The 11,756-nt window shown below is 53.2% G+C and overlaps 5 protein-coding genes across 5 annotated transcripts; 3 read left to right on the top strand and 2 right to left on the bottom strand.

The window, feature by feature from the left end:
* Window positions 1-2,105, top strand: BU26DRAFT_583303 (uncharacterized protein). The gene has a single exon (XM_033834562.1). It carries the CDS (start codon window positions 94-96, stop codon window positions 1,828-1,830), a length of 1,737 nt encoding a protein of 578 aa, XP_033689667.1. The 5' UTR covers window positions 1-93; the 3' UTR covers window positions 1,831-2,105.
* A 1,279-nt stretch (window positions 2,106-3,384) lies between these two features.
* Window positions 3,385-5,207, top strand: BU26DRAFT_600320 (putative M10A family peptidase; the record flags this gene model as incomplete). The annotated part of the gene is made up of 1 exon (XM_033835166.1): window positions 3,385-5,207. The coding sequence occupies exon 1, from the start codon at window positions 3,414-3,416 to the stop codon at window positions 5,205-5,207; it is 1,794 nt and encodes a 597-aa protein (XP_033689668.1). The 5' UTR covers window positions 3,385-3,413.
* A 2,365-nt stretch (window positions 5,208-7,572) lies between these two features.
* Window positions 7,573-8,383, top strand: BU26DRAFT_514535 (uncharacterized protein). The gene is made up of 3 exons (XM_033827858.1): window positions 7,573-7,880; window positions 7,928-8,011; window positions 8,060-8,383. Exons 1-3 carry the CDS (start codon window positions 7,784-7,786, stop codon window positions 8,188-8,190), a joined length of 312 nt encoding a protein of 103 aa, XP_033689669.1. The 5' UTR covers window positions 7,573-7,783; the 3' UTR covers window positions 8,191-8,383.
* Window positions 8,150-9,436, bottom strand: BU26DRAFT_143283 (uncharacterized protein). Its single transcript, XM_033819849.1, has 5 exons — window positions 8,967-9,436; window positions 8,817-8,915; window positions 8,681-8,749; window positions 8,330-8,628; window positions 8,150-8,263 (listed from the first exon to the last, which is right to left on the bottom strand). The coding sequence occupies exons 1-4, from the start codon at window positions 9,139-9,141 to the stop codon at window positions 8,405-8,407; spliced, it is 567 nt and encodes a 188-aa protein (XP_033689670.1). The 5' UTR covers window positions 9,142-9,436; the 3' UTR covers window positions 8,150-8,263; window positions 8,330-8,404.
* Window positions 9,437-11,754, bottom strand: BU26DRAFT_143286 (restriction of telomere capping protein 5). Its single transcript, XM_033819850.1, has 2 exons — window positions 11,639-11,754; window positions 9,437-11,564 (listed from the first exon to the last, which is right to left on the bottom strand). The coding sequence occupies exons 1-2, from the start codon at window positions 11,679-11,681 to the stop codon at window positions 9,733-9,735; spliced, it is 1,875 nt and encodes a 624-aa protein (XP_033689671.1). The 5' UTR covers window positions 11,682-11,754; the 3' UTR covers window positions 9,437-9,732.
* Between the last annotated feature and the right edge of the window lie 2 nt (window positions 11,755-11,756).

Consider the following 11,756-nt stretch of genomic DNA (forward strand, 5'->3'; position numbering starts at 1 on the left):
TGAAAGTTCTCCAGTTGTGCTTGCTCTTAAAATCTGCGCACGTGAACGCACTTACTCTCTTACTTCGCACTCCACCCGCCCCAACTTATTATTATGTCCAGTCCAGACACCGAAGAGTCGTTCACCTCCGCTCAGGCCGCGAGGCTTCTTTTCGGCGTCGAACGATACGAGGACTATGTCCGCTGGCAACAGACGATCGATGACGAAAGGCACATCCAGTACTATGGCGACAGAGGCTACTGGGAGTTGGTTCGCGGCTTTGTCAAGAATGGCCCTGTAGGGGAGTTGCCGGACCCCTACACTTTTAAGCTCTTTATGAACTCCTTACGCCTGCGGGGCAAGCTTTATCCGAAGAGTAGGGAGCCGCCGGCAACGACCCTCGCTATAGCGAAATGGTGTCGGCATACGATACATCCCGGTAACACTTGCAACTCGGTAGACGCCTGCTCCGTCTGCCTGATGAAACAATGCGTCACATCCCTCGGCCGGATATGGGAGCTCTGGGTGTCAGTTGGAGGTCCACACAGGGAATTCAGTTTCGAGGAGAGGCCATTATACTACAGGATCAGGGCGATCTGGCATGTGGAAAAGGTCCGATGGGCGAATCTGGTCGATAAGTTCGAAGAATTGGCGGAGCTCGAGCAAGAATGGGAAGACAAGGAGATGGGGTCGTCCGGTTATACTTTCGAGGAGATGGAAAATGTTCAGTCATGTATGGCTGCTGTTCAGTCGTCAAGAGCGAAGTGTCCAAACATGCCGGAGGGGGCTGACGTACCTTTCGCGCCTATGACGAGAGCCATCAATGCACCCAAAACCAGCTCAACATTATCCACGCTGCAGCCAACGGAAGAGGTCTCCAGTTCCCCTCCTTTCATGCCCGACCCGTTACAAAAGCCATCGAGATGGGAGACGCCGCCGCAGCTATCCTCAGAGCACCCCGAAGCGCCCCGGTCATCGCCGCCTTCGCCTCCGTCCTCCCCCAGCACCGCCTCATCTAGCTCGCCCGGCACTGTTGGCGTTGGTTCATCAGAGTACCTCCCGTCGCCACCACCTCCTCCTTCATCTTCGCTTCCTGCGACCCCACCCCCGAGCCCGGTAAACCTGAAGAAGAGAGTTACCTTCTCAGAGGATATCGTGGAAAATGGAAGTAGGCCTCTGGGCGAACTTCTCCGAATCTCTCCGGCGTATAGGAGGGGACGACATTCGTGTCCTTCTGCAGACGGGTGGGAAGACACAAGCTTCAAGAATGAGCCCTTCTTCCCCTATCTTGATGAAGAGGACGAGTTGTCGGAGGAGGATGAACAGCTTGCAGGTGCCGCATACGAACGAGTCCTGCAGTGGTATGGCGCTGCCGATGATGGGGACGAAGCCGACTGGGACATGGATTCAGACAGCGACAGCGATACATCCTGTGCATCCGACTGCAGTACGACAACCCTCGTGATGGGCGAGAACGATGGCAGCGCGCGGCAAGAGGGTCAACTCTTCAAGTATCACAAAGGCGTACAGGAAGAGTTCGACATGATGCATGTCTCGGAATTTGATTCGGACACCGACACCGATGAGTTCGACGATGCAGAGGCAGAGAAGGCGATGCTAGAGCTGGATCCAATGGACTTGTGCCTACCCAACACCAACAGCTCCGCCCCTTTGGTTGATAGGACAAGGTCGGATGGAGGGACAAGAGGGGGCAAGGACCTGGATGAGGACACTGGGGAATATAAGGATGAGAGGGTGCTAGGACGTCGCAGCCGTCAGATATTTGAGAGGAGCTCATTCCCCATCGTTGAGCGTACGCAAGTAAAGCGTCAACGGCGGAGCAGTATCTGAAAGCATGGTCTTTGTCCGTTCCATCGGCAGCGTCAAAGTAACCGAGGTGGGTACCTACTGCCGGATATTCCGATGTCAAGATCGAAACGAACGTTGAAATGCCCGTCTATCTGTGAACGTGCTTCAACGTTAGCAAGTGGGATAGGGACGTAAGGTTCGAGGCGCTCGCGGACATGTCCATACCTATTCGATACCTCGAAGGCCTTCACGATTGGCGTTCAATAACCCAATATAAGATGCTAATATGCGCGCGGCGACATACAGCTTAACCCCTAGGTTCGGATGAGCCGAAGAGTCTCGCATTGCGGCACCATCGGGGAAACGTGTAAGTTCTGCGCATGAAAATGCGTTGTAATGAATGTAGTGAATGGGCTGTCGTTGAAAGGCGGGTAAGAATGTGAATAGCACAGACGCTAGGGAGGCCCGTGCTGCTTCTATTCCAAGAACCCTCCGGCCGTTCCACTCCTCTCAATCCATCTCAATCCATCCCATCGCTCTCAGAACTGCGTCTCCCCGACATTCACTTACAAGCCGTATCCATGATCTCCGTTTAAAGCGTCCATTGGCTTCCAGAAACGCGATTAAGAGCCAGCCCCGTTGTCACACTCATATCTCCGCCAGAGACGCTTTGAAAACGACATGGCGATACGACCTTCATTAAAGCCCCACAGCTAACGTGCGGTATCGCGGGCGATGTGGGATGCATTAGATTGAATAAAGTTCGAATTGTGTACCACAGCAGCTCCTTGTTCCCTTCAGATCCAACGGTTGCGGCTGCTTCTTCAATCGAGAGTCGCGTATGCCAGAGGCAAACTAAACCCCCAAGATGCTGAAGGCCCTTTACCCCTCCGTGGCCCAGGTGGCTTCCGAAGGTGCTGCTCCGCCGCCACACATCGGTCGTATACAGCTTATAGTAACTGTATAGGCTTCGCCCGGAACAATCGGCCTCCACACTGTTCATCATGACTTCCAGCGCCTCGCGAGTCGCTTTTGCCGTTCTTGGCCTTTTACGGCCGCGAGCGGTTCAAACAGCAGTTTTCCGGAGATGGTGCCCGAGGCCTTCGCTGGTTGGACATTTAAGGCATGATGCTGAGCCGACGGCAATGTCCGTGAACATGATTCAATTCAGCTGAAGAGGAGGGAAGGAACCTGCAGAAACACCACCTACGCCTAAAAATGAGACGCCGCGAATGATAGCAGGTCTCTGAAAGAGGGTTGTCTTGAATAGGAGTGGCACGCGCCGTATGGGAAACTTATCTTTCAAGACCAAAAAGGCGGCCCTTGGCTCTCGCTACAGAGACTGTATGATTTGTCGGAACCAGTCCGCGTGATTCTCAGTGGGAATTTCTGCATCACTCAGCTCGTCGTTGGCGGCAAGCTTGGCAGCTGGATGCCTCCCGCTGTCTTCAGCTCCTCCACAATTCCTTTTCGATGTGGACTTGACACCTTGGCTGCACTCGCACACCATCCACTCCACGATATATATAATGGACTGACATTGCCCCTCTATACTCTGGGAGCTCTTCGTTTGTTGTGGAGATTACTGGATCCTCATTTCATCTTGACAACTACCTCGATAGACCATGGCCAAGAAACCCCGGACTTGGGCGGCGCCGGCCTGCGACAAGATCGCTCACGGCGATACGAAAGCCGTGGAAGATTTGAAGGCATTCCTGTTGCACTTCCAATACCTTCCGCAAGAGGCTAAACCCGGCTTGGAAGATGTTCCTTCCGCATTGAAGGAGTTCCAACGAGTGGCACATATCCCACAGACGGGAGAATACGACGCAGCAACAGCAACCCAATTGGCGAAACCCCGATGCGGCATTCCTGATAAGCCAGGCTTCGAGAACTTCGCAGTTGCGGCTACTCGATGGGATAAGTTCAATCTGACCTATCGGTTCGACACGTTCTCTGAAGAGTTGTCAGCGGACCAGGTTCGATCCATCATATCGGCGGCATTCGCCAAATGGGCTGCTGTCTCCCCCTTCACTTTCACCGAAGTTGCCCAAGGAGACGCCGACATTCGCATTGGTTGGTATCGCAACAAGCACCTGGGCGACGGCGCCTTCTTCGATGGGCCCGGGCGTGTGCTTGCTCACGCGTTCTTCCCACCTCCCAACGGGGGCGGTTTCGCGGGAGACGTTCACTTTGACGAAGATGAAACCTGGACAGCGGCCTTACTGGAGAACACAGCGCTGCATGAAATTGGCCACTCTTTGGGGCTAAGGCACTCAGTCATCCCCGAAGCAGTCATGTACGAATTCGCGAACGGTGTGACGCAGCTGACGGACGACGACGTCGCGGGCATTCAGTCCATCTACGGACCTTTCCGCCCGGTATACAAGCAAGGGGACCCAGGCCACGGAATCGGCGGGTACGATCTCCGCTCTCCGGAAGACAGAGTGTTCGCATTCGACTACGGCCACAGCGGGAAGCTCGACCACTTGTGCTTTTATCGCCCCGGAACCGGCACGTTCTGGATCATCCGCAACAACCACAACGGGAGCTTCACGCCCGTGTACAACCAGGGCGATCCAGGCGCCGGAATCGGCGGATACGACCTTAAGTCCCGCGCAGACCGCGCCTTCGCCTTCGACTACGACCACAACGGGAAGCAAGATCACATCTGTCTCTACCGCCCAGGAACAGGCACCTTCTGGATTCTCCGCAATAGAAGCGGCGTCTTCGAGCCTGTCTACGCGCAAGGCGATCCCGGCAGCGGCATCGGCGGCTTCGATCTCAAATCGCCCGCCGACCAAGCCTTCGCGTTCGACTACGATCATACGGGAAAGCTGGACCACGTCGCGCTGTACCGTCCAGGCACCGGAACATTCTGGATCCTGCGCAACCGCAGCGGCGTCTTTGAGGCTGTGTATGCGCAGGGCGCCCCGGGCAATGGCATAGGAGGCTTTGACCTCAGGTCTCCCGCCGACAGGGCGTTTGCGTTCGACTACACGCGCTCTGGGAGGAAGGACCACGTCTGCCTCTACCGCCCTGGCACGGGCACTTTCTGGATCCTGCAGAACGGCGCCGGTGTCTTCAATGCAGTGTACGCTCAGGGCGACCCTGGCCATGGCATCGGCGGGTATGATCTTAAGGCGCCAATCGACCAGGCTTTCGCGTACGACAGCGACAAGCTCGTGTTATATCGGCCGGGGAAGGGCGCAGTGTTTGTGCTCAGGAACAATGGGGGGAGTTTTGAGAAAGTGTATGCGCAGGGTGATCAGGCGGATCAGGGGAGGGGAATTGGCGGGTTTGATTTGAGGTCTGGGGCGGATCGGGCGGTGGATTTCGATTTTGAGAGTAAGGGGCGGACGGATCATCTAGTGTTTGTTCGGCCGGGCACGGGGACGATTTGGATTTTGAAGAAGTAGTTGGGTGTGCGTGGGAGTGAACGGATTTGCGTGCTGAGGTAGCGCGCCTTGGGCGAGACCGTTCTTGGTACAGGAACGAGGATGTGGACGATCGTTTATATGCTGTGGATGGAGCTGGGTACGTCCGGGTCCCTTGCGGCACCGGACTCTGGGGATAAAATAATCTGCGTAAAAGGCATCCTGATGGCCGTCAGGCTTGCATAGACTGCTACACGCGAGTGGAGCTTTGTCGTCATCACGGATGCTTATATCTGGAGATGCCTTTCAGGCGAGAGGACATAGTGTCCGGGATGAGTAGTATTTCACTACAGGAGACAGTTCTCAGGAAACAGTTCTCACTTCCACGCAGGGCAGCTGTCGCTATCTTCTATAGAGCCAAATAGTAAAGTCAATGCGCTCTTTAAAGAGGCGGTATGTGCTACTGCTAAAGCTAAGCGATTGTCATGTAAATTCCCTTTTGAATTACGTTTTTGTTTCAAGATAGTTAGTTGGGTAGTGTACTGTTTGAACTGCGAATGGCAGCTCTGAGCCTTTGAATCCGAATTGGACAGCATATACTTGGTAGAGACAGCCTGGTCAGGCGGCGGGGGTATGGAACGAGTCAGGAGAGCAGGTGTGGGAGAGAAGGGAGCATAATGAGTTTAGAGGGTACCATGGGATTTAGGAAGTGAGTTTGGGGACCGCCGCCACGATTTTGTCGAAAACTGAGAAAAGGAGTGAGAAAAGGAGCATCGTGTGTTTAGTCTCTGATGTTGCCTTGGGCCCGAAGCGTCGGACTCCGTACCTGCGTTTGACCATCGTTAGGTGTGTAAAGACTGTAGGTCCCGAGGGGCATCCAACACAATGGGTCGAGTTCAATTCATAGTGATGAGGACGAGGCTGGATTTCTTGCGGTTCGATCCCAGAGGTTCTAGAGCCGCTCATTATGAGTCATCTCGTCTTGTGTCGTCTTGCCTATCTCGGAGTGAAACATGGGCGCACATTGATCATAAAGTCTGACTATATGACCTCCTCGAAGTTTTTACTGTTTGTTTTACCCCGCGAAAGCCTCAAGTCCGTTTTCGTATGAGCCGTGTCCTCCGCTACCGTCTCCATGATCGTGCCAGTGAGGTTATGCTCCTGCCGGGAGAACGCCGCGTAGGAAAATTTTCCTTACTTTCTACGGAGGAACAGCCACCTCTTCTCAACAAATATGCGATGAAGCGAAGAGAGCAGCGGCGGTCCATAATGCCATAGCATTGGATGCGGATCGAGACGAGCACCCGCTTTTCGTTAACAGGATCTCAGGTAATTCTCTTAAAATAATAAAGGAGATCTTCAGCGGGAACACGCTTATCCTTTTCAACGCCGGCATGGGCGCACCCTGGGATTTAGAAGAAGTTATTCGCCAGCAGAAGCAGGAGGAGCATTAGCCTTACCGCTGGCGGGGCGTTTTCCTGGTGAATACTTTCAATTAGGGCCCCGTAAGGCTGAGACGCTATGCGAAACGAATACATCGTGCCAATATATTAGTTTGACTGAACGGACGGTTAGGACACTTATAATCAGAACAGCGTAGCAGACGCCAGAGAACTTGAGTTCCCACAGCTATCGTTCCATACTATTCACGCGTGTGTGGTTAGGGAGAGTTAACATGCTTTTCCCCTCTCAGTAAACAATGGTACCGTAGACACGCATGCCTGCACCCGTGCTTGCAACGGAGACCGGCGGCGTTTCTTCCAAAGATTTGGAGGATTCATAAGAGAGCGCCGGGTGGACGCCTTGGGGGCTCCGCCGTTTATAGCGAGGAACATGCCAGTGTGTAAAGGAGGGACAGACTTTTATCGGTGCTCGGGCTGGCCAACAAAAAGGCCTGCTAACCGCAAGGTTGTTTTGTTTGTCGCGCAGGAGAGTTGCGTTGATCGGAGGTGGTTGGCTCAGCGCCACGAACATCATCTTTAGGCGGCAGGTCGTAGGGGCGGCTAAGAATGATTAATCCTGAACCTGTCAGTCGGCGTATTTCCCTCCGAGAGTATGTACACGAGGCACCATGCTTGGGGGTGGTATCTCGACCTCCGGCCGAGAGATTAGGCTTTACGCATGTTTGGGTGATCTTCGGACTAGTTCGTGTTACATAAGCAATGGATCACAGCTGGTGCAGCTCAAAAACTCTTCCCAAAATCCGTCCGCGCAATTGCGAACATACTGTTGTCGAGACTTCCCGCCCAATTGCGAACATACTGTTGTCGAGACCTCCCGCCCACTCGCCGCACACAATGCTCAGTCGCATATCTCGACGTGTCAGTTCCAATACCAGGCGCTATAAGGCGATCATGGACGCCCAACGACGTGGACATTCAGCGATTACTAGTCCTTCCAGCTTCCCGGCTACTTTGCTGCGCCTTAATGCCGGATTAGCGTTCAAACAATTCAGGTTCGAGCGTCCAGCTCAGAACGAGTACCGCAACGCTCCTCTCAACACCAACGTCTGGACAAATTGTTTGCCATGTATGTTGTCACACGGTATATTACACGGTTCGTCTTAATTGCTTAGAGTAGTCTCAAACGGAGCGACGCTTATGCCGAACACATGCACGATGCAAGAGATTATACGGACGGCCGTTGACAATTACTTCGACGATATAGACAATGGCGTGTCCATCGAGCCTCCCTTTGTTTTCTCTATACGCAAAGGTATGAACGTTTTCCTCAATAGCAATAAATACTTACACTCTACCAAGGGACTCCAGTGCCTAAGGGCCTTGTGTTACTGAGACAGGACACTGCTCTGTTCTCCTTGCAGCCTTCCCAGCCTGCCTCTGAAGGTAATTTCTGTCACCAGGTCGTTCGTAAGCACCGCTAACTGTCGGTAGAGTTCAATACTATTTTGGATGGGTTCTATTCCGAATATGCTGAAAAGCTGGACGCCGATGAATGGCTTGATATTCACCAGTTTGAGGACGCGGTTGCCGATGACGCGGAGAACGTTTGGATGGCTAGTTAACTGCTTACCTAGCTGTTTCGTAGGCAGGTTCAGCTGGGTAGATTCAGCCTCATTAGTCATCGGGTTGCAAACGCTGGCATTAGGTGTCAGTCCAGTAGGGGCACACGGAGTTATACCGTAGACAAAATAGTAAGGTTACCTTGAAGAGCTATTTTACATGGTTTGTCAACTTGTCTTAATATTACTTGGTTACACGGCAACCATTGGACTCCTACTATTGCCAAACCCAGTTCCGACCGTCCCAGCGTCTGTACTTCCGATGTTGCTCGTCCCATACCCATGGGTTTGATTCGGTACTTCCTGCAGACGCGGAAGCGTGCTGCATTGCGCTCGAGGAACTGGAGGGTTCAGAAGGTGTAACGTAAGCCTGAAGCCAATCTTCTTTGCTCCTGACACGTCCATGAGATTCCAGGAAACTAGTAATCTTATTGTTCAGCTCTGTTACCAACTTAGTCTCGATTCTAACACCAGCGCAAGGATTAAATCTTACCGTTGAGAGGCATATTTTCCGCTGCTTGGAGAGAGTAATGGTCTCCATATTCGTGCACCAGGAGGAGATCTTCAGGCAATTTGGTACCCTTTCCAATTAAAATGTAAAGGCGCACACTTTCGTCTAAAAGACCAACCAGTAGGGATTGAGTAAACCACCACCTCATTTCCTTTAATTTTTTGGATCAGTTTTCTCTGGAAATCCGAGTTTGGTCGCATAGAGGCGCCGTTAGGACCTATAGTCAAGGTTAATTTTGGTTCATACCTGTAAACAGAGGCTCACTCACGGGTGTATGTATCAGGATTGAGAGCTTTGGCCTGCACCATGCCGGAATTCGTGAGGACGTCGAAGCGACGCTGCCTCTGCAGAGACCATTCTCGAAGCCGAACGGCGCGCCCATTATTGACACGAAAAAGTTCCTTGGGGAAGATCTTGAAAACAGCGATAAGTGAGGGAGACATGATTGTTATCGGATTCAGGACGTAAGAGGTGGTGATAAATTCAACCAAAATACAAGGACGAGAGATTGTGGGACGCGGAGCCCCCTGCTTGGCATTCTAGCGCCGTTTTAGCGCCTTGGCAAGCGCTCTCTCGATCGAGAAAAACTGAATTTACTCTCTATTAGCTGGAGGGACCCTAGCCAGCGCCGGGCACAATTCTTGCATAGGAATAAGCAGGTTCCTATCTGCTACGGCTTTAGAAAGCTTAGGCTGGAGGCCTCTCTGAAGCGGCATGGTTTGGACGTGTGGGATCGGTTCGAATGGCCTTAGACATCTCGGCGTAACGTGAAACTCTCTTGGGCTTGCTTATAGTAGTTGTCGAAGCCTGCGGGGACGGGTGCCGTTAGTAGTCCTTTAACAGGAGAAGCAGTGTTCGCGAATCCTTTAGAACTTATTGAGGGCTATTTGCTGCTGCAGACCCTCATGCAACGACGAGGCTGGCAAGTCCCGCGGAGAGATGGCCGATCGTGCGTGACGGGCATTTGCTCGCATCTGGGCGTTAGCTGGTAGGACGCTTGACGTCCCTCATTGCTTGACCTTCTTTTAGACTTGTCACACACTGCCACCGCTTCGATCGCCCCCAATAATGCCTGCAAGTCTCAACAGCTCCCGATCAGCATCAATGTCCCCTGTCCCAAGATTGATGCGTCGTCGAGCCTCAGCTTCGCGCTCTTGGAAGGCCCATTCTTTTCGCTGAGCTTCCGCAACCTCGTCCCCACCGCAGCCCCAAACTTCAAGGCTGTCGATTTCGAAGCGGTCTTGCCAATTATTTCCCCTCCTACACGGTAGCTGCGAAGCATAAAAGGAGCCGCCGCCCTCCGAGAGGTGCGTGAAGACGCCATATTCAAGCGCATCGTCCAGATGAAGGGACACGGGCCCAAGGCGAAGCACCTCGTGGCTATGAATGTTGTGAGCAGAAGATTGATGCGGGACTGCGGTGCCGAAGCCCACGCCTGCAGGATGCGTGGGTGCTTTATTGAAGTAGATATAATCTGTGCTGTAAGGCGAGGCGGAGAAGACGTCGTGTGTGGGCGAGAGCTGGAATAGTAAGGCACTGGAATCGCCGAAGCATGCTTTGTGCGAGTGCTTCCATTGAGTGGGAATGTATGCACCAAAGGTTATGGTCGCATCGGAAGAAGTAGCGGGTATACTGCTGGGAAGACGCTTTGGGGGAAGCATTTCGGAGAGAGTGCGTTCCCGTGTATTGGAGGGTACTGACGGAAGAAGGCGTCCAGAAACCAGAAGAATGGTAGGGGCGCGCCAATTGAAAACCTGCTTCTCGAAAGAGCCCATGCTAAAGCCGTGCTTGTTGCCGCTGTAAAGCGGACGAAGCCGCCTGAATAGGTTAGTCCCCTTAATGAAGAATGACAACTGGCTGAGGACCGTGAGGTTAAGGATTTCTCCAGGTTCTCGTAGGACGGGTTCCTGGTCTGCGACAATCCTCGGAGGTATCACGGGGTGCGCCTCAATAGTTGAACTTTCGGCGTCGGGCTTGCGCTTGGAAAGATCAAAGTCCTTCGCGAAGAGGAAATGTTCAAACAAAGGATTCAGGCCATCGAAGATGAAGGGTAGGCTTGACGAGACAACCGCGTTGAACGTTCGGTATGTGACGCCGGGATTTTGCTCGACACCGAAGGAAGACAATATGACGTTGGCAGTTTGCCTTAACTTGTCGATCCGCTTATCAGATAGCTCCGAAGCAAACGTTGAGAGGCTTTGTTGCGCATCGATTGGGGAAATGAGGAGCAGAAGCTCGACCAGCTTTAGGAAGTTGTCTGTCGGTATGATGGAGTGATGAACGTTGGACTGTTCGCCGTGCTTGAAGACCTCTACTGCGTCCATCGAGTCTAGAGCTGCTAAGACAAGCTCATCATCGTATTCTTCCTCGTCTTCATCGCCTTCTTCGGGCGCGTCTATCGCGAAGCCTTGGCTAGTGCCGGCCCCGCCGCCATCGCCAGCTTCCCCGGTGTCCTCCCCTTCCTGCTTCTTCTTATCCTCCATGCTCAGCCGAACTCCCTTGTCATACACTGCCAGGCTGCGATACAGCTCCCTTAGCCATATTTCGCGTCCCCTCTTCTTTATAACTGCCCCATATCTTTCTGTTAGGATTGTAACGACCTTCAACAACGACTCATACGTGAGTATAGCCGGTGCCTGGCTGGGAAACGGGAAGGCGCCCAGATAGCTAGCCATATGGAAGAGGACTGGGCCCACGCCGAGAGCATCGGGAAGCTCGAGGAAGCGGCATAGCGTCGACTCGCTCCAGTATTTGACGCCTGACTCCGAATCGGCGAGGGAGCGGAAGACGGAGTTGAAGCAGTATAGTTCAAGGGGCGTGTAGCTCTTGTGTGCAAAGCGATGGGCGAGGCTATGGCTGAGCTGCTCTGTGGGGTACTCAGCATGCTATCGGATGGGTGCCTGGCACGCTGTATTTGCGACGAAGCGGGCGAGAACTCACCGAGAGTTAGGTGTGGAGCTTCAGAGGAGCCCCCTTGACCCATGCTGGCGATCGCAGCGCAGAAAGTACATGCGTGACACTCTGGTGCCGTTCGGTACTTTGCTCGGGTGAGGTGGTG

This window comes from Trematosphaeria pertusa (genome assembly GCF_010094035.1).
Source record: "Trematosphaeria pertusa strain CBS 122368 unplaced genomic scaffold BU26scaffold_2, whole genome shotgun sequence".
Classification (NCBI taxonomy): domain Eukaryota; kingdom Fungi; phylum Ascomycota; class Dothideomycetes; order Pleosporales; family Trematosphaeriaceae; genus Trematosphaeria; species Trematosphaeria pertusa.